Source organism: Drosophila gunungcola, assembly GCF_025200985.1.
Source record: "Drosophila gunungcola strain Sukarami chromosome 2R unlocalized genomic scaffold, Dgunungcola_SK_2 000006F, whole genome shotgun sequence".
Classification (NCBI taxonomy): domain Eukaryota; kingdom Metazoa; phylum Arthropoda; class Insecta; order Diptera; family Drosophilidae; genus Drosophila; species Drosophila gunungcola.
The window spans coordinates 1,837,598-1,859,176 of record NW_026453168.1 but is presented as its reverse complement, the minus strand read 5'-3'; the positions used below and the strand labels follow the sequence as shown (position 1 = coordinate 1,859,176).

At 40.2% G+C, this 21,579-nt stretch overlaps 1 protein-coding gene across 28 annotated transcripts in view; it reads right to left on the bottom strand.

The window, feature by feature from the left end:
- The window catches only part of LOC128255064 (MAP/microtubule affinity-regulating kinase 3), a 31,205-nt gene that overhangs the window by 6,034 nt on the left and 3,592 nt on the right, over nt 1-21,579 (bottom strand). For 2 of the 28 annotated variants that reach the window (XM_052984513.1, XM_052984530.1), the window contains exons 1-14: nt 12,579-13,237; nt 10,160-11,709; nt 9,586-9,801; nt 9,306-9,526; nt 8,918-9,199; nt 8,659-8,852; nt 7,467-7,579; nt 7,210-7,393; nt 6,577-6,691; nt 6,391-6,518; nt 6,161-6,323; nt 5,505-5,618; nt 2,358-2,428; nt 1,070-1,193 (exon numbers count right to left, since the gene is read on the bottom strand). In XM_052984513.1, coding sequence (XP_052840473.1) covers nt 1,070-1,193; nt 2,358-2,428; nt 5,505-5,618; nt 6,161-6,323; nt 6,391-6,518; nt 6,577-6,691; nt 7,210-7,393; nt 7,467-7,579; nt 8,659-8,852; nt 8,918-9,199; nt 9,306-9,526; nt 9,586-9,801; nt 10,160-11,527 — 3,293 coding nt within the window. In that variant the 5' untranslated portion in view covers nt 11,528-11,709; nt 12,579-13,237. Of the gene's footprint in view, nt 1-1,069; nt 1,194-2,357; nt 2,447-5,504; nt 5,619-6,160; nt 6,324-6,390; nt 6,519-6,576; nt 6,692-7,209; nt 7,394-7,466; nt 7,580-8,658; nt 8,853-8,917; nt 9,200-9,305; nt 9,527-9,585; nt 9,802-10,159; nt 11,710-11,814; nt 12,530-12,578; nt 14,605-15,047; nt 16,393-17,833; nt 18,784-20,420; nt 21,248-21,579 lie in introns of those variants that run through there. The other 26 variants (XM_052984529.1, XM_052984537.1, XM_052984535.1 and 23 more) reach the window with 25 other exon arrangements.

Genomic DNA, 21,579 nt, shown 5'->3' with positions numbered 1-21,579 from the left:
AACAAAGAATAACCAAAATCAAAAAAAAAATATATACGCCCAAAACACTGGTTTATCCCTCATGCAATCGAATGCAAGTGCTGGTTGGCTTTTTAAATAAACTATGTGGATTGAATTGGGTTATTAGTAACATTATCCTTAATGGTCGAAGAACTTGCGTAGCAGTTATGTCGGTTAATGGGAGAGCTTTTTGGGGTTACTGTCTTTATTTATCTAAAATTGAATTGTTTGCCTTTCTCTCTGACTCTCGTTTAAGTTATTTGTTTTTAAACAAGTGCAGTCAAACGTGCTACTGGTGAGAGGTGATTCGCCATTGAAACGTTTTTGCATGAATATCATTAACACATTGACAGTTTTAAACAAAAACTAAAGTGCATATAAACTCCTTATATGGATCAACTGCAATACATGGGAAAAGTAAACCGTTTAGTGCAAACTATTGAATGTAATCATCAAATTTTTCATTTTTTTTTTACAATATCCAATAAAATGATTCGTTTGATTGTCTCATTAACTCTAATTCTGTCCGTTCTTCTATTTTCCTGTCTGAAACAATCGCTGAATCCTGATCGACTGTCCTTCCTCAGAACTAATCTCGAATAATTTAACATGTATTTAAAGATTTTGAATTTACAAATTCTGCATATCCAACGGGTGTTTTAATTGAGATTTTTTAGTTATGTGCATCGATGGGCATGGCATTGTAATGCGTTTTGTAGCGATAACTTTTGGGCTGGTTTCAGTGACATTTTACGGACACTCGGCTGCGAACTGTTTGCAGAAATAGACTTGGTACAAAACATAAACATGAGCATACATACATGGTTGTATGTGCGGCAGATATGCAATAAAATGGAACAAAAAGTATGAAACATATAAAATGATAAACGAGAAAAATCAAACAAACGAGATATATAAATAAAAAGAAAATAATTAACACAAAATGATGTAAGAAAGAATAACAAACGAAAAATAAATGTATCGAATTGCAGTTTGCATTTGCTTTTCTTGTAATATTCCATTAACTGAAGAAATGAATTTGACACATTTTGATATTGGCGGCACTTACCGTTTGCTAAAACGTGAGGAGAGTTTGGAGAAGAAGCTCATGCGACCCGGATGGGAAGAGTCGCCGGAGGCACCGCTGGTGCCCGAGTATTCCAGCGCTGTGTTGTTTCGTGCTCTGGTTTGACCTAGGGATTGCAATGATTTCAAAGTTAGATTCGAAACAAATCGGCACTCGATGGTGTGTAAATAAACACATACTATGAACTAACTGACTCCTTTTATATTTGTAAGAACTAAGGTAAATACACACTAAATTACTTCTGAGTACGTACATACGGCTCCATTGCTAAACTCAAAGTGCAACGTGAAATATACTACGTAGATATAACTGGTAATTGAAAAATAAAATGCTAGACATCTACTTGTCTTACGAGTCAAGATGTTAAAGAAATCTCTAATAACAATAGTTAGTCTTATAATACATATTTAATATGATTAACATTTTTTTATTATTTAATTTTTATTAGGAGTGTCTTATTATTCATAATTTACACCTAATTTCTATTTTAAAAATCTAGAGATTTTAATAAAACCCTACCTTTGATTTGCATTTACTTTCAAATAAGTAAGCAAATAGAAAACTAATAAATATTCTACAAATTCTGGAATTCTATAATTAATATTACATCCATTAACAATCACATTGCACTTTGTCTAGTTAACGTTTTTTTTAGTAGAATCGCGATAGCTGAATGTAGACAGACAAATGTCAGTTTTTTAATCGTTCAGTAAATTCAGTAATATGAATAGTTTTTCATCCGTATTTCCAAACACACAAAGACATTTACAGAAGGAGCGGTGGTAGGGATGGGTGGTCGGGAAATCGGGATCGATTCGATGTATAATGGGCAAACGTACTAGTATTACGAGTCCACTTAGACAAACGTGCAGAGGGGTGCAGAATTTGATCCCGAAAATCATAAGCGATGCGATGTACAAAAACATAAAGTAACATTTAGCTAAATGAATCGGTAGAGTTGACTATATAGTTACGAATGGTTTGACAAGTTAAAATAAAACAAGAGGCGCGATTGGTATGCAATATGTATGGAAAAGAGGTGCAGCAGTGCGGGAGGAAATTGGGTTGTTTTTTATCGGATGCAGCATGAAAACGGTTTCAGTTTCGAAAATAATATAAATAAAATGCATTCAACACCGCGTTAACATCTAAGAATGAATTTAGCCTATTTCGAACAAATTTTTTTTTTTGGTTTTTAGTAGAAGGAGGTGTGGATAAAATTAAATTATTATTATTAAAACTAATAAAAATAAGTGAACAGAAAACTCACCAGAGTGAAAGGTTGAACGTGATGGAACATTCCTTGGAAAGTGTCTGCTTGATTTAACAGCCGATGCCATTCTAAGTCGATCGAACAGACTATATATGTACAAGTACGATACATATACACACACAGGTATGAATGGAAATCAAATCAGTATCGAATCAGTTCGTCGGAGAGTACATTCAAATCCAATGAATCGCATTTCGGGAAACGAATATGATTTTATCAGTATAAGATTGTTGGTTTTTTGTTTGTTTTTCCATTAAATATTTGTTGATTGTTTTTGTTTGGCAATCGTGTAATCGTGTATTCGTTTGTACAGAACCGTTCGAGCGTTTGTCACATGTCATGATCGTGTTGTGTGTATGTGAGAGATAATGTTTTTGGTGAATGGTATGAGTAATGGGCGTTGGGAGTTGGTCATCATCATCAAATCGAATCAATTCGAGTAGAGTCGTTTGGTTATTGGAGGTCCAAGCGTTACCCATGATGCGTCATTGGCCAATTCGTGGTTTATTTGATTTCGTGTTCGTAATTCGTAATTCGAGATCAGTTTGGTTTGGATTGGTTTTTGGGTTTTATGTAGGATGGCGGCAGGCGGGTGTAGATGGTCAGAGCAGCGCGAATCAAGCAGTTCGTTTGATTGATGTGACAAATTGATGACGTTAACCAAGGGTTTATGGTTTTGTATATTGTTTTTTTATCGATCACGTCGCAGACATAAACAAAATGAAAAGAAAAAATAAAAATATATCATGTAAATTTTCTTAAAAAGACAAGCACTTAAAATACGTTTCTTATATGTAAATAAAAGAGGATACGACAAACTTCAACTATTTCGTTGGTTCTATGGACATGAACATATGCATGAATGTAGAGTATATTGGAAAGCTCGGCAAACAAGAAGCTTGGATCCTCCAAACTACATGAAAGCGTTATGCGTTATATGAGACATGCGATCGATAGGCCATCGAAAATTCATGTATTACAAATTAATGTTCTTCAGATGGAGCGAACTCAACTGGATTGTAATATTTATTATTACAAACTAATAAGCTCGTCTAAGGCAATACGTCCTAACGCGTTACGCGATAATCGTAGAAAAGAATAGGAGTTGTTGTTGGAAGAAATACGCATGTATTAGTTAAACAGTTAGATACATGGAAGTCGTACATTGGAGAGCACATAGTAGTTATATTCAGGTACAAAAGTTACAACAGCAGCACAATTACAAACTATATCAAACTGAGTTTTAAATTTTTGTAGGTAGTAGTAACATTAACAGTAAACGAAAACACACAATAATGGGAAAAATTCAATTTTACTGGCGATGGTAGTAGAGTCAATATAGAGTTTTACTGACAGAGACATACATGCATGAGGAAACAAACAATATAATGAGTTCTTATTTATTTAAAAACTTGCTCGCGACTGTTTGGACTTTCCCAATGCGAATACGAAATAAAAAACTATTCACTTCTTAAGGGTATACATCCGGTACTCGACTTTAGTTTACTTGTACACCAAGAGAGCATTACTCGAGCAATTATATGTCTTGGCATCGCCGCCAATTGAATTTTGTTAAAATGAATTACAAAAGATGCGAAAGTAGACCAACAAAATGAGAAATATAAAACCAAACCGTACGCTAGTTATAGATACTTAAGCAATATATCTGTTTATGGAAAGGGTCGTGTTCGCTTATTTACTTTTTACCCAAAAATTACGTGGTAAATACGAATAAGCAATACACATCAAGTCGATGAAAATAACATTATGCATACAATGATTGCAAGGAAATTGCAATTATTGTAATAATAAGGACACGCTCACGACCCTTAATTAAATGAGGCACAATAGATATCTCTATCACTTATTGTAAGATTGCAGTTTTCACTCACCAAATTTGTTCGATTGGATTGGTTCGGTACGAATCCAAATTGAATTCATTTCGAACCACATTCATTTCAGTATTTGCATTTGCATTTGCATTTTCAAATCGGATTTGTTTGAGTTGTTGGATTATTGTTGGTTTTGTTCAGGTTTTCAATTTGCATTACGAGTACGATCGAAAGGGTAGTAATAGTAGAGTAGTACAATAATTGAGCGAGCGCCGATAGGAGGACGAAGGAGGTTGTTGCAGATTCAGATTCAGATTCGTAGGTTGTGGTGGTGTTATTTGTAGTTGCGGATATAGAACGCCACAAAGAATGGATGTACATATGTGGTAGTGTAGTAGTTATCAAAATTAGACATTTGGTTTGTAAACAGACAATGTTTAAAATTGTAAAAACATGAAAAGATAAGAAATTTACATTATTCAATTGATCAAATTGTTAGGTCGTTAAAATTACATTGGATAATTAGATAAATACAAAACAAATAGAACGAAACTAGGAAAGGCCAACACTATAAACTAATAGGAGAGTAAACAGTGAACAAATCATACGAAATACCTAATACTTATAATTACAGAGATAAATATATATGTTAACCATTTAGCAACGCTGCGTTCCATCCAAACTCAAACTTAAGAATAAATATCCCTAACTCTCCTCCAAAAAATCTACAGTTGGGACAAAAGCATTTAACTAAGATGTAACATATCACGCACAGCACAGATACCTCTTGGGCAGTTTTATTCTTCAAATTTTTAAATATTTATATAAAGGGACTACAAAAATAGTTATTATTGACTTGGAAATACAAGCATGATTCAGGGATATATATTCTCTAACTTCTAGTCGCTATTTCTATACCAAAACACTTCGAATATATATATATATAAAAATATAAGTTATTGCAATTTTATCCGATTAAAGATTTTAAAAGGTCCAAGGCCCAGACTTAAAAGGAACATCTAGAAAATGTATGTCTTATGTATGAAAGTGCTTATTTATTTGTTGTTTTAAGATAGCTGGTCTACAAAGGTCATTGTGACTGATACTGAGTCGATGATTCATGGAGACGATTCGGTGAAATGATTGTCGAGTAATGCACAATAATTATCCCAAACAAATAAAATGCCAGCCAATATTTAAATGATAAGGAAGAAACCAAAAGCAGTTGAATTTCAAATAATCCGGTAATCAAACTAACAGAATTTGGTTTGTTTGGTTGTTGCGATTTTTTGTTAATTACTCAAGTGTATACCTCGTTCCGAGCGGGTCATTCGAGACCGAGACGCATCCGTCTGCAGAGGGGCGAGGGCTCGAGACAGACGCGCTTTTGGTATGACCTTTTCCAGCGGGAGCTGCTGATCCACTGCTGGTAATGTGCATGTTTCAGGTTTAGGCCGAAAAGTGGTAGAATCGTAATCGTAAATATGACTTTGTTTTGGATTTGTTTGGTAAGAGTTTCGGTTTTCAAATATAACCAAATGAAATGAATGTGAAAACAAGATAAGGTACATTTTTGAATGTGCCAACGGCACGGCAACTAAAGATAACTCAACTGTGCGTGACTATATACAATAAAATGTCGCTCGTATTCACTGGGAATCTTTGAACGATCTCCTCTACATCTCTGTGTTGATGGGAGTGTAAGCTGTTGCGTTAACTAGATGCTCTCTAACCTCCGTACACGATCCAATTTGACAGATCGTATTGCGTGCGAACCAAAGTAAAATAATATATAATTTGTGGCAGGCTACACAGCTACCGACTGACTGAACAACTAAATAAGCCTGCCAAACGGGGAATGTGATGCAAACAATAACCGGGTACTTCGTACAGCAGTTTAGGGGTCAAGCTAGAACTTATGTCGTCAGGAGACGATACGCTAACAGAACCAGCTGAACTCTCACGTACTTTGTCTCTGCAGGAATAACATTGGTTTTCTCCGTCGACGAAGTCTTCTCATACAGCGTGGTGGAGCGGCGTGGAATGATGCCACTTGTGCCGCTAACCGTGCGATTGCCGTTCGTCGGGTCGTACTTCGTTGCCGTTCGCGGCTTGGCGGGACTGTTCAGTGCTGTAAATTCGATGATAACATTCATATAAGGTAATTTGCTCATTCCAATCATCTGGTTATCACTCACTGGGGTCTGCCGTGGGGAGCATCTTTTGGGTGGCCGAAGCGGGCCTCGGATTTTGAGCGGCCAGTCGCGCTGTGTTCTCCTTAATCGTAGCCGAGTCGATCGTGTTCTGACGCTTGAAGTTGCCGCCACTGCCGAGGATAATTTTATGCTTTATTAAAATATCAAATTTTCTTTTAAGCTACTTACACTGATGACCGATCCGCCGCTGATCCTGCAGCATTGTAATTATTGCTTGGATTTACCGCACCCACGGCTCCCGTGGCAGCCGCCACTGTTGCTGCCGCATTTGTCGGTCCAACACCTGTAATTAAATGTAAATCGATTAATTAAAATGGGTACTCCTTGGTATTGGCAAAAATTTAGCTTGAGTAAAAATATCTTGGGCGGAATCAAAACTTAGATTTCCCTAGTCACTAAACGTAATTTAATAAGACTCCTATTATTTCATTATTTATACGGATTTCTTTGATTTCATTTGCGTTTCAAGCCTGCTTAAATATGTCACAGAAGGAATATAATTTACGTAAATTGAAAAGTTTGTTAATATTTGACAACAGTTTTTAAAACAAATTTTATCTATTCACTTAATTTGAAAACAACATTTTTTTTTACAAAATTCCGACAATCAAAAGACTTTAAATTAAAAACAGAATACATTACAACATTAATGTTCGGTGTTTATTATCTGACAATCGATTCAAATTAGTATTTTTGGTAAAGGTTAGTTAAGTTTTTTTCTAAATCCTGGGTGTCCGACCAAGAATGTTTTTACTATCAAAAAAATAATAGATAAACCGTTAGCCCCAAAGCGGGACTTACGCAATGTTTCCGCACCGGACGAGGCTCTGCGACTTGGCTTCGTGCTGGACGCCGATATGCTCCTGTGGACACCTCTGTGTGTGGGACTCTGCACACCCGCACTGCCAGCATTGGCGCCCGCATCGTTGCCCGAGATGTTGCGCAGTGAGAGCGATGAACCGGATCGCGATCCGTCACTTTCCGGCTGCGTGGGATAAAGACTCGTTTTAGTACTTGTTCCGGCCCGAATGCAAAGGCAATCCGATATACAAACTTACGTCTGTGCTCTTGCGTCCCAGCAGTAAATACGTGGCAAATACATCATCGTAGCGCACCTGGGAGAGCGAAGCCTCGATCTCCGACCGATTGTAGCCCATCGCGACTAGAGCTTCTAAACATCGCGATGCGGAAATGACAAACAGTTTGGTTGGTTGTAAGTGGATGTGTTTATGGACATTTAATCGACACTTTAATACGTTTAGATAGCGCATGCAAATTCATTACGTTTACACATATATATTTGGCTAGAGAGGTCGCCGATTCTCGAACTGATTTGGTTTAATTTGGAGTAGCCGGAATTGTGTGTTCTCTTGGCCTTCAACTGAACAATCGGCAGTAAGAACATTGGGTACAAAACTAGGTAATTATGTATAAAAGCCATGCAACTAGCAAATTTAAATAATACAATTGTCATCGCCGTTACAGGACCCAAACCGGAGGCAATGAACAAAAAAAAAGTAAACTTCTCAGAGAACCCAATTTTTTTATATTATTTATGTGCACATACCGACAGTAATTTACACAGGCAACGAGTAATACAAAAACCAAGAAAAAATATAAGAAAATAAAATCAATATTTGATTTCCCTTGGCTGGCTGTTCAAGATTTTTAAATATTTGAGATTATCCGTTCTCTAGAGCCGGTTTGATATCTGAAGTTTTTTCCTGGACGGCCTGTTTGTTGGATTTGGCGGACAGAAAGTAAGAAAGAGAATAGAGAGTTGGTGGTTAATGCGGAACTCTGGACGACGAACGTTAACGTGCCCACTACACGGATTGCATACATTTTTGGGTGGACTCTTCCGCTCGTCGATCAGAAAGTTCACCATCAACATCAAGTTGTACGCACTACGCCGAATCGATAGCGAATTCTTGACACCGGTTTGTGACCCCGCAGCTATGTGAGAATTAACAAACGAAACACCATGAAGGTATATAAATTTAAATTATAACCAAAAGGATAGCACAACACTGGGAAATCCCAAAAATAAAGGGAAGTCTGTAAGCAACATTTAACTACAAAATCAAAGCAACATGTTCATAAAAAAATAGTTGACATATAATTATTAGTAATGTTACATAGCAGATGCAAAGATAGAGAACAATATAACAAAATAACTAATTGGCAGGCAAAACTCCAGTCCACACACAATTCGTTAATAGTATTAGTAATGAATTTTGTATACAGTACCCGTCTTACCTATCCGCTTGGGATCGGCTAAATCGGCTTTGGGCTCAATGTAGGGCTTGAGTTCGTCCTCCTCAAACCCCATGTTCATCCACTTGTCGCCCATGATTGTTTCAAGACTAGCACGCTTTGCGGGATTCAGTACTAAGAATTTGCGGAGCAAGTTTTCGCAGTCAGTGGACATATAGAAGGGAATTCTGAGGGGATAATTGGAGTAGTTAATTTCCATTCGTAACACATTTATTTTGTATTTATCATTTACCTATATTTGCCTCTGAGAACGCGTTCGCGCAACTCCCTTAAGGTGGAACCATCGAAGGGCAGGGAACCGCTCACTAACGTATACAGGATGACGCCCAGCGACCACACATCGACTTCGGGTCCGTCGTACTTCTTGCCCTGAAACAGTTCCGGAGCCGCGTACGGCGGACTACCGCAGAACGTGTCCAGCTTTGAGCCGGGAGTGAACTCGTTCGAAAAGCCAAAGTCAGCGATTTTGATATTCAATTCGCTATCCAGCAAAAGGTTTTCAGCTTTTAAGTCCCTGTTAACGAAAATGTAATTTATTTTAGCCAACAGATAAATACACCAACATATTATTAAACAAATTGTTGTTCAATGTTAAGCTTTTAGTAATGGTTTAGCCTCACCTGTGTATTATTCTTTTCTGATGACAGTATTGCACGGCTGAGACGATTTGTCGAAACTTGACGCGCGCCTCCTTCTCCTTCATGCGTCCGTGTAGAACCAGATAGTCGAAGACCTCACCACCGGACGCATACTCCATGATTAAATAAAGCGTCTTCTCAGTTTCGATTACTTGGAACAATTTAACTATGTTGGGGTGATCCAGCATCTTCATTATTCTAACCTGTGGGCAGAGTGGGGTTAGATCCTAGGTCCGAATAAACTATTGTAAGCTTAACAAACCTCTCTGAAGAGCTTCTGTAGTGACCCAGGATTGAGTTGAGTCTTGTCAATTATCTTGATGGCCACTTCCTTGCCAGTGGGCAGGTGTTTCGCAAGTTTCACCTTTGCAAAATTTCCCTTGCCGATCGTCTTTATGAGTTTGTATTTGCCAATGTGCTCTTCCGTAGCGCGCCATCGCATGGGAGCACTACTCCGCATCTGCATGTTAGGCGAACCCTGCAAGTAGCGTACGGATAAGTAAAGATAACTTTTGGAGGTGTATATCAAGGATTGGCAAATGTGGTCAAATATCTAGTGTTCCCCAAAACTTATCCCAATCAAAAATATAGTAAATTCAAATGAAGACCTGGGTGGATGACATTGAGCACATTGTTTCAGAGATAGTTCTTTGACAATTACACAAGTATCTTTTAATTTTTAGCGTTTAAAAGTTGATGTGACTTTAAAAAACACATTTATATAAATGTTTCCCTTGAGACTGGTCGAATTTAAAAAAAAGTGTTATTATGGTGATTTTAAAAATTGAGACGACACAACATGAAATTCGTTTCTGTCCTGCAAAGTTAAGGTTTACCTGTGCAGCATTGTTGCTGTAAACATTGCTGCGGTTCGCCACTACGCTTGGAACGTGGCCAGTTCGATGATGGTGTACCACAGGCGGAGCTGCTGGCCTGGAGCCGGACCCCGATCCATGTCCCGAAGTGGATTTTGGATCCACACTGGCTCTGGTCGAGCTGGTCACCGGCTCTGCTCGGCTGGAATTGTACGGCGGAATAGGCGCCACAATTGGCCGTTCTGAACGCCTCTTCGCGCTGGCGGTACTGTTTGCCGTGCCCGAAGCACCAGATGCTCCCGAGGAAGCGGCGTGACGGTGTGAAGACTTCTGGGCCAACAGAGCTTCGAATTGTCGCAAATTCTCCTCACGTCTCTTGGTTGCCGATATAGTGGTAGCAGTTAGTTTGGATGAAGCCACTCCGTCCACCACGCTGCTGCTGCTTCCGCCACGACTGGTCGAGGCGGAGGTGGAGGATGTGGTCGATGAGCTTCTGGCCGCCGGAGTGGGTGCGGTACCGGCTGGTCGCCAAACTGCCGGCTGCTTCTCGTCCTGCAAGTGCTGCTTCTGCTTGAGAGTGGCCCGCATGGCCAGCAAAGTGTCGTTGTTCTTCGTATCCGAGGCAGTACGTGCTAGTTTGGCCTTCGCAGCATTTGTTCCATTTGAGGCTGCAGCCGAATTCTTGGAATAGGCACCGATCGAGTTACGTCCATCGCTCCCACGCTGAAATTCCGATAGCATCAGCTCGTTGCTGGCGTCCAGTTCGCCTGCCCGCCTGCCGCCCAAATACTGGAAATCATTTTCCGAGGACATGTCACTAATACCCGGTCGCAAAAGATTTTCCGTTTCGCCATATCGCTTGCTCTGCTTGCGCTTAATTTCCAGCTTCATAACGTCCATGGAAGATTGGGATTGTTGCTGGTTTTGCTGCTGTTGCTTGAAGCTCTCCTCCACGTTGTGGATGTGCTTCTCGATAGAGCCGAGGGCGAAGGACACGCCAACATCGTCCTCGGTGGGCAGGAGGCTGCTGGGCACTGGCTTCTGACGCTCCTTTGGCTTGGGATGTGGCTGCAGAGTAGGCAGGGCGGAAACGGCAATCCTGGGCAATGGAGTCGCCTGCACATTGCGTCGCCGCAGCTCCACAATGCTATCATCGTCGTCGACTCTTTCGAGATCCTTGCTGGCAAGATGAATTCGCTGAAGATCCATTTCCGTCTCCGGCAATTTTTCACAGCTATTGTTATTGTTGTTATTTTGATTGCTAGAGGGCGCCACAGTTAGCTTGGGCGGTGCAGGTGCCGCCCCCTTGCGGGCGGCATACAGTCGGACACTCTTCCTGGTGGCATCGCCGCGATTTAAGTCAGGTGTCGTGGTAGTGGTGGCCTCCATTGCTCCTCCGTTTTGCTTTTGGTTTAGATTTCTCTGTGTTTTTTTTTCTCTTTTTTTGTCGTGGCACTACCTTTGCTTGTGTATGTGTTGGTGCACAAGTACTTGTTGCTCGGAGAGATCGCAACTTTTTCTTTTTTATATCTTTTTCAACTGGCGCTTGGCGTGTATTTAATGTTCTTACACTGTGAGTTAAGGGAAATTTATTAAATTGGAGATTTCGCTTTGTAACTGAAAATCGGCAGTACAATGCAGCTCACAACAACACAACTGCATGTGTGTGTGCTTACATTGGGCTTTCTAAACTCTCAACGCAGCTTTTGTTTGTTTTTTGTCGCCTAACCAACACACAACAAGTCGCAGTTGTTGCGCATTAAAACCTCGAAAATGAATTAAACACACAGCCAGCTAAAGGCAGCAACTTCCATTTATATATGTACGTATATGGGCGGAGGGGGAGAGCGTGTGTGATATTTACGACAACAGGCGGACAAGAGCTAATCTGTCTCCCCGGTGACACTGAAATAAACACTCGGCAAAGTGGGGGAGCGAAAGGGAGGGCTATATACCTACACACCTTTACCCAACAAAAGAGAGTGCGCGAGAGAGCAGTCACCTACGCTCTCGCACACACACACCTGTGGTGGAGGTGAGCTCTTGTTCGTGTGTTTGTTTTCCATCGCTCTTTTCTACTTCTACTGCTGTTGCACAAGCTCAGCTGAGATGCTCTCTCCCTCTCGACCTCTCACTCACCCGTGTGTGTGTCACGCTTTTCCTGCCCTCCGCCCATCCCCCTCCTACGCTCTCATTTCTGTTTTCTGTTTTATGATTCATTTGCCTTTACGCTATTTTCCTTTGTTGCTTTAATTACTGTCTAAATAGTTACGATGTGGAGATCTACAAGTATCTGAACAATTCGTTCATATGTTCGTTAGTTGGCTAGTTTTATTTCATTTTTCGTCGCTGCTTCAGTGAGCAAGCCGAAAAGCTCCAATGCACACACACATACAATGGTGCGCACACCAGCACACACACATCAAGGCAAATGAACTACTTTTAGACAATTGAGCCGACTTTTTCACTGCTGAAAAAACACAGTTAGCTTATATACATCGGATGTTTTAAAGTGTGTGGGTACTTTTCTTATTTATCACTTGAGTTATAAAAAAAATCACATTTCGCACAAATCCCGATTATTAAAGGTTCGTTTTCGTTGGCCGGAGTTCTTTAGCCGCACGCTTATCTTATCGTAGAGGCACGCGGCTTTCGCAATTTTTCGCACTCGCTTTACGTGGGGGTATTAAATTATAGCTTTGGTTGGCTCCTCTGTAACTCTGACGTAAACGCCGCCGACGACTACATCTACAAAACGCAGAAGACACCGAAAAAACACCAAAAACACAGCTAAAGCGACAGAAACAGCAACAGCTCAGCAGCCAAAGAGCCACTTGGCTACTCAGCAACTGGAACTGGAGTGCCGGAGAGCGAGAGCACGGAGTATTCCAAAGCACGGAATCGGTCTGGGCAGCGACGTCGACTGCGACAGAGCGGTCGGCCTTAATACACCAACACAGCACACACACACTCACACATTGGCGATCAGTAGGCAGCTCTCTCCACTGGTGGAGCACCACCACCACAATCACATAGTGTATTTGTGTGCTAGTTCTCCCACAAAGAGAAGCCCCGTTTGGAGCCCAAAGGTATGTAGGTGTGCGTGCGAGTTCCACTGATATCACCTGAGCGTAACGCTGGGAACGAAAATGTTAACTGTGTTTGCTGACAGAGATTAGCGTTCTGCGCATGTGCGCAATATACAAGTTCCCCAAGTTACGCAAAGCGCTTCTTCCCTGATTCACACATACACAGTATATCAATCAGACACCTTCACTTATCTATTAAAATCAAGAGTTTCCGGTTTTAAAAACTAGTAGGGAGTTTTTCTAGTAATCAACTTCTCCCTACTTTATTCTACAATGATTTACAGAGTGAAAGCTATATGTAATTTACTAATTATCGAAGGACACTTTATGACGTTACCACAAAGAAATCATAATTTTAGTTCCCCAACTTTAAAATGGCACCTTAATGCCCTACTTAATACTAAGTTCACAATTTTAAACTTTATAATAAAGTTGTTTCCATTAAGCTAAACTTATTGAATATATTTCAAATATAAACATCTTTGTTTCTCAAGTATAACACAAAATCTTTCAAATCTTTAACACGAAAAAAATCATTTAAAAACAGTTTTTTCTGTATCGAAAAATAATATAAAAAAATAGGTTTGTCTTTTACTGCTTGAGATTAAATTTAAACGATCCCTTTAAAGCTTGCTAATAAACATTAATTAAAGTCTCAAACATTTTTAAAATTTTGCCTTTGAAATATTCATAGCTCCCAATGTATAAGAGACACCACCTAAGTTATTTTAGTTTGCAGGTCTTATTTAAATTTGGTCTCCTAATTAAAGCCTTTTGCTTGTCTTTTCTATTTACAACTAAGTAAGGAACTGATAAGCCATTTTTAACACGAATTTGTTAATAAAACTGAATGAGAAAAAATTATTCAGAACCCATAAATCAACTAACAAACAAAGAAATTATTCCGACTCTGTTAGATAACAATAACTGTCTATATATATATATATATGTTGGATCATTCTGCTAATTTTTAGCTTTCCAAGTCAAGTTGGGTTCAATTAACTACTACGAGGTATCTGGAAGCAGAGCCGGTGAAACATGTCCGTATTAATTGAGCTAATTGAATAACTTGCAGCTTAATCTATATTAAAACAAGACACGAGATTTGAGTCAAGCCTTTCAAGTCCCAACCAAAACATTACAGATAGAATTGCAAGTTTCGCATGATTGCTGACAGCAGGGAAATGTAATGAGGTCAACTATTGTGAACTTGTGAACTAACTTGGGATGATTTAAAACCGGGAATTAGTAATCTTGAATTCAATCCCTTAGTCTGTAAATGTGTAAGCATTAGGTCCCTATATCAGGTGGGCAATCAGACTGAAAATATTTTAGATTCCGTGTGGGTAATGAGAAATCAATGTGGGGAATAAAAATCTGAAATAAAACAAAATCCGTAATCAAAATAAAAGAAATCGTAAATCATTTGATTGTGGAGAACAAACCCAAAACCGTGACAGATACAGACAACAACGAAACAACGATTACGATTAGGTTGAATGAAAAAGTGGTAGGGATAAGGAGATGGCAACACAACATCGAAAAAATCGCAATGTTGATAAATGAATTGGTGAGTGTGCGAGACCGACGACAAGCTTTATGGCTCTTAAGTGGGACTAAATCACATACAACCCCTAGAGCTCTGGCCAGCAAGGTCAAGTGTTTGTTTTTTTTTTATTTCGGGAAAACTCTCTTGGAACCGCTTAAACCCTGCCTATAATCCCTTTCTATTAAAAACTTGGCTTTAATCAAACCACATAACTGTATAATTACCAAACCCCACTATCCGTATACCTCGTGTCACAACCATAAATACATACCCTTGAGGTGCGTGCCTTTTCACTGGTTGATTCCTTGGCTTTGGGCCTTTCCGCCTTGCTGGTGGCCACAATGGGCAAGCCGCCGTTCTCGATCATCGTCACCACGATCTTGTTGTTTCGACTACTGACGGTGCCACCACCACCACCACCGGTTGCATAGGATGAGTTACCCGCCGCCGAGGCTGCATTTGTGGCCGCCAGATTTTTCTGCCGCAAGGCATTTGAGAGCCGTTGTTTCCGCTCCGCCCGAGCCTCCTCCTTTTCCCGCTGCAACTTGGCAATAGTGGCGGGTGTGTGGCTTTTGGAACGTTTGAGAAACCTCATCAGCTGGCTCTTCACATTGGTGGCGGCACTGCCATTTCCCTGGCTAGTGGCATCGCCTATTTCCTCGGCCCTACTGGATCGTCGGGATATCTGCGCCTTGGTGGGCACCTCCAAGCGACGGAATACACCATCGGCCATTCGCACAAAACAGCCCTCGGACATCTTGTGAAAGGAATCCGATGGCAACTTGTGGAAATCACCGTTGGGACTGCGATAGTAGCAGTGATCCGTGCGATGATATCCATCGCCCACAATGTAGAACTCATTGCGTCCCTCCTTGGGCGCCACTACTGCAGTGGCGGCAGAAGATTCGGCGGCCAGGTCGTCAGTCTTGGCACTGCGATCCACGGGAAGTTGAAAAGCCATCAGCTGGGTAGTACTACTGCTGCTGCCACCCGCTGCGTCCTCTGCTGTAATGGGCAGGGCACTACCGGAGGTACCCTGGCCAGGATTAGCCGGCTTCAGCTCGCTGATCGTAACCGGTCGACGTTCCGGATTCTTGCGCATTATACTGCCATTGCGCAGAAGTGAATCTCGCAACAAGGAAAGCTCATCCTTGCGCAATGGCTGCACCAGTGTGGGGTAATGCTTCGAAGTCGTCGATTTGCGAGTGGAGGTTCGCCGATTTCCAAACTGTGGGGCCAGTTGTGGTTCCTCCTTGTTGTTGTTGTTGTGGTGCGTCTGCCGGTGACTCGAAGTCTGGCCCATGGTGGATTATTTTTGTTGTTTTTGGTGGGTGGTGCGGTCGGTTTGGTTGGAGTTTTCCGTTCTCGTCGTGGCTCGGTTTTCACGGTACACGAATTAATGGCCCAGTTGCAACAAAACTGTGACACATATTCCCTCGTTCTTCGCGTTGGCAAATATCACAGCGATTTTCGTGTATAAACATTGAGATCCCTAAGTGCGCGGGTGTTTGTATGCATATAAAAGTATGAATAAATTTTGTTCGTTTAGTGTGGCACAATCACAATTCAGGCGCTGCTTTGTCGCTTTTATTTCGAAAAGTCCATCTTTTTTAATTCTATTAGAGCACAATGAGTAAACACTGAAGACGCAGTAAAAGTCACAGTCACCATTTTCAATCACAGTCACAGCAGAGAACTTATAGAGCGCTTTTATTTAGCCTTTTAATGCACAGAGAAAAACAATACTATCAAAATGATAAACTTTTTATTAAAAATAAACACAATAAGGAAAAAAACTTTGAGTTATGAATTTTATTTTACATTTATTCCTTCTTTATGTGGCCAATAACGACTTTGAGACTTTGTGTTAAAGTTTGACTGTAAAAATTTTATTTGCATATTTTTTTGACCTTTTGTAGTTGTATTTTTCAAATTCTAAGTTCTTTTTATAAAATGTAAATCTGTATATTCTTGTTCGCTTAACGCAACAGCACATAAAATTATATATCATAAATTTCCTTCACAATTTTGTTCAGCTAACAGGAACAGTACAATCATTGGCACAAATAAAGTTTTTTTTCTTCATTTTTGTTATCTAATGTTCGAAGAAAAGTTTATCTTGATAGTTTTTTGGTTTAGTTAAAAATTAGGATACAAGTCTTGATAAATTTAGCTCAGTACATAAGTTGTGGGCTATCTTTCTGCCTGTGGATCTGGAATATTTTTAAAGTTGTTGCTTACAGACGCGAAAAGGTGGTGGTGAAAGGTAGGGTGTATGGTAGTTTTAGGTAGAAACACTTGTCTCTTATCAGTTATCGCACTTTACACATCTCAGTGTGTGTGTGTGACTGTGTTTGTCTGTTTTTGTAGATACAAGACACTCGCGATAAGATCCACACGCGTTCCAGCTGGGCTTGCGGGTGTGTGAATATGGATTGTGGATCGTAAGCCTTGGCACGCCCGATACAGATACGCAGATACACAGATAGTAGATGACCAGCAACAACAATCATAAGCGTTAAAGAGACAACGATGAAGCCCCACACATTGCTATTGCTATTTCTGCGATTCTTTCTCGCTCTCTCTTTTGTTGTTGCTGTTCTTCTGCTAGTTACCTCGTTTAAGCGTTACTTACACGCACACTAGCACACACTTAGACTGTTGCTTTTACGCCTGTATGTTTGGGTAGGAATTTGTTCATTTTTCCTTTTCATTCCGCTTTCGTTCTTTTCGCTTGCACTACTACAGTTTTTCTTTTTTTATTTCTTGTTATACTCGTACTTTATAATTAAATTAACTTATCACCCGCAATTGGCTCATTTCTCAATGTATCTGCGAGATGAATTGGTTGTGGCTCAAAAAAGCTGGATATATTTCACTGGAACTGCAACACACACATATGCACAGCCAATCCAGGCTGGAAATTTATAAATTAAACACTATTTAACCGAATTTATTTATAAACACACGTGCGTGTGTACTTAGTATTTAGAGAGTGCGACTGTGATTGTGACTGTGACTTTTCTACGTCAATTCGGTTTATTTTAAGCTGCGTACTCATGCCCTTGATTTCATTCTAAGCTCTCGTTGATCAGATTAGCCAGTGACGTTTATTATCGCGGATGTTGTAACGCCCTGGGATTAGGAATACAATTATATACTGCGCTATAACTTTTGGCAATCTCTTCGCTTTTCTTGGCTGTTTTTGCTCGCTTTTTGCATTGTTTTGACGTAACGCCGCCCTTGTGCTTGTGCGATAATAACTGGTCACAATGGCAGAATGGCGAATTAAAAATTGAAAGAAGAAAAAACAATACCCGGAGTCAACTCATCGCTGGGCGATAACGATACAGCTATAGCTACTACGGCAAAACGATATCGGCGGAGAGCGACGGATAATGACAACAGAAACAGCGCGACGGTGACCACACGAATGAAGTGGAACTTAATACTAAAACAAGCTTTCGACCATCGCTACATGCTGGCTGCCATTGTGGCTGTGGAATGTAATTGTGGATGTGGCGAGCGCGAGCTTGGCATTTTCGCCAAAGTTCTGCGTCTGGGAAGGTCGTTGTTGCTGTTATTATTTTTAATTTTTTGATTGTTGTTGTATCTACTCCAAGACAACGACGACACACCCTATAATTCGTATGCAATCTGCAGGTAAATGCAGGTGATTCATAACCACACAAACGCGTGGCACACACACACTGCAACAAAAAAACTGGTAGGAACAACAACACACATTGCTCGCCAAACATTGAGAAACTTTAAAGCTAAAAAGAGAGAAGTCGGAAGAGCTCAGTATGGCAAAGGGATCTCCATATAAGTTTTGGAACCTGTCCGCGAGCCGAGCTTGGATTCCACAAATATACCACATCGAAACAAAAAATAATACACGACTTAGCATAAATTGAGAAACCCACAACAAAGAGTCAAAAGCTTTAAACGGACTCTCAAAAAAATAAAACAGGAAACTCCAAGAAATTTTAAATATTTAGAAAGCAATTGAAATCTAGCACCGTCCGAAACTAATGTACAATATGAAACTCTAATATGAAAAAACTAGAACTGTGTTCCTAGAAGTCTTTAAGATCTTTAGAAAGTTCTACAAGTAGAATTTTAAAGCAAAAGCTACAATGGCTTATTCTACAAAAAAAATATTAGAGAAAGTTGAATATTTATTTCCTTAAATTGAGAGGTTTTCTAAAAAACCCCAACAAATTAAGAAAGATTTAAAAAAATATAAAGCCTAAATATACAAAAAATAAAAGTTTTCGAAAAAAAAAACTCGCTAAGTATAATATTCTTGTGCTATTAGTTAAGATCTTTGTAAGTTAGTTACTCTTTCGATTGCACACCTAACATCCACCACGGCAACTAGTTAAGCTTATTTACCTACACCATTTTAACTATTCAAGTGTTAGTCTGATCGGATAAAGCATACACACTCTCACAGAAAAATATTTCAAATCAAAACAGTTATATGCTTGTGCGGAGAGAAGTGTAAAGATCCCATGAATTTGGCTTAGACAACAAACGGAAAGACTGAGAGAGAAAAAAAGAGAGCTAGAATAATGTGACGTGATTATCGAGAATGGTTTAAAATACTATAATTGCATTTCTGAATGGAAGTAGTCAGCTTTATTGACTCAGCCTTTTCGCCTTTCAAATGAAGCAAAGTCGACATCATTTTTAGATACTTTAAACCATGTTGTGGTTACCAATTGGCAAGTGGCTAAGACTTTTGTTGGTTCCCATTAGCATGCTTTTCGCAAGTTAACATAAATCAGAAGTATTCCACTGGCAACTGTATTATAAAATCATCCTGATGGTAACCTAAATATATACACATTCCACAGTAAGTAATAACTTTACTGATCACTATTTATGTTTTCAGTTCTTAAGCGTAAAAAAGCGATGGTATACGATATAGGGACAAAAGATCAATTGGAACTGTGTTTACATTGACCTTAATATGTCGTAAATATGATATATTGGCACAACTGCAGTTTACTATTACTCTTGATGAGAGCCATATTAAAAAAAATTACGAAATTACATAATTTAGACACATTGAATATACGTACATATAACTTGAATATTTAAATAAGTTTTCCCCCACCCAACAAGATTCTGGGACAATTTTGATACGACTCAAAGGACACAAAGGGTGGACTCCTAATAAGAAAACCCTCGTATTTTAAATTACTTCCTTAACATTTAAAATGGAAAAACTTTTTTTTGTACTACTACAGATTATTTTACTTTAATTTCGATGAGCATTAGCAGCAATAAATATTTGTTTTATTTTTTTTTCTTAGATATAAAATTATTGTTGAAAAAACCTAATGTTTATTCTCATATCTTTATGATAAGCAAAATTAAGCTTTTACAAAGAAAACTCGGATAGAATTGTGTTGTTTACAGACAACCTGAATACAAGTAAGCGGGTTTTTTGAGTCCACCCTTTAAAAACTAATAACATTACGAAAAATATGACCCAAGCCACAGGACTCATGATGATAGTAACTAGAAGATGGCACCGAACACGGCTGGTGAACAAGGCTCCCAAAAGAGACCGACTTAAAGACGTGGGGACGGGTGACAGATACAGGGATTAGCAAAGCAAGGGAGTACTCACCTTGGCGGACGAGGTTCTTTGCTTGATCGCGGAGGGATGAGCCGAGTGAGTGCTGAGCACGTTTTTGTTCACGGCGGGCGCCACACCGCTGCCGGGGGCGTGATGGTGGTGGTGGTTAATCGCAGAGCTGGCCACCGCCGCCGAGTTGTTACTGGACAAACGGGCACCGTCCGTGGTCATGTTGTTGGCCACATGATGATGGTGCTGGTGGCTGTGCTGGTGCGAGTGATTGGTGTTGGCCGATGCCGCCGAAACGGGCGCTGGGGTCACTGAGCCCACTCCACCTGTCGCTGCCCCCGCCCCCGGTGTTGTCGTGGGCGTGGCCGTAGTACTATTGCTGCTGGCCGAATTCGAGGACGTTACAATGGGCATCATTGTTGTGTTGGCGACTGGCGTTGTCGTTGGTGGCAGTGACACAATGTTGGCATTGGCTGAGTCGTGCTGCTGCTGCTGTTGCTGCTGCTGCTGCTGTTGCTGCTGATCCTTGACCGAATGCGAGGATGTGCTGATTGAGTTGGTGGCGTAGGTGGCGGTTGTGCTGGAGACGGCGGCCAGCGGTGGCGCCGCATTTGTGGCGCTCGTCGCTGGCGCCGCGGGCGCTGCAACATTGGAGGAGGTGCCATTGGACACGCTCTCCGCTGGCAGGGCTTCAGGAACTGGCTGCAGTGTGGTTCGCATTGCTGTCGACATATTTCAATAATCCAAATGGGTTCTTAGAGATTCTGCACGTGAGATTCGAGTATTTTCCGGTGAGTCTTTCAAGTTTCGGTGCTTAAAATTAGTCAAATGCCCAGTGGGTTTCTACCATCCGTGGAACTCCTTCACATCTGCAAAGAAATATAACCAGAATTAGTATAGAGTTGAATAAAGCTGCATGCTTAGGTCTATCGGTACTCTTTTAATTGCTGGTCATTCCCTTGGCATTATCAAAAACGTAGTCAATTACCGACTCAGATAGCCGACCTTAAGCCATAATACTTTTAAGAGCATAATAAATAATCTCCTTTGTCTGCTTGGTTCGACTTGCTTTGTCCGCTCGAAATCAAGTTGTCCACACAACACCAACAACTTGAAACTGAAAACTCAGATATTACAAGAGTAACAATAGCCATTATCCGCCAATTATTCAGATATTTACTTGATCTAACCATTTAACTTG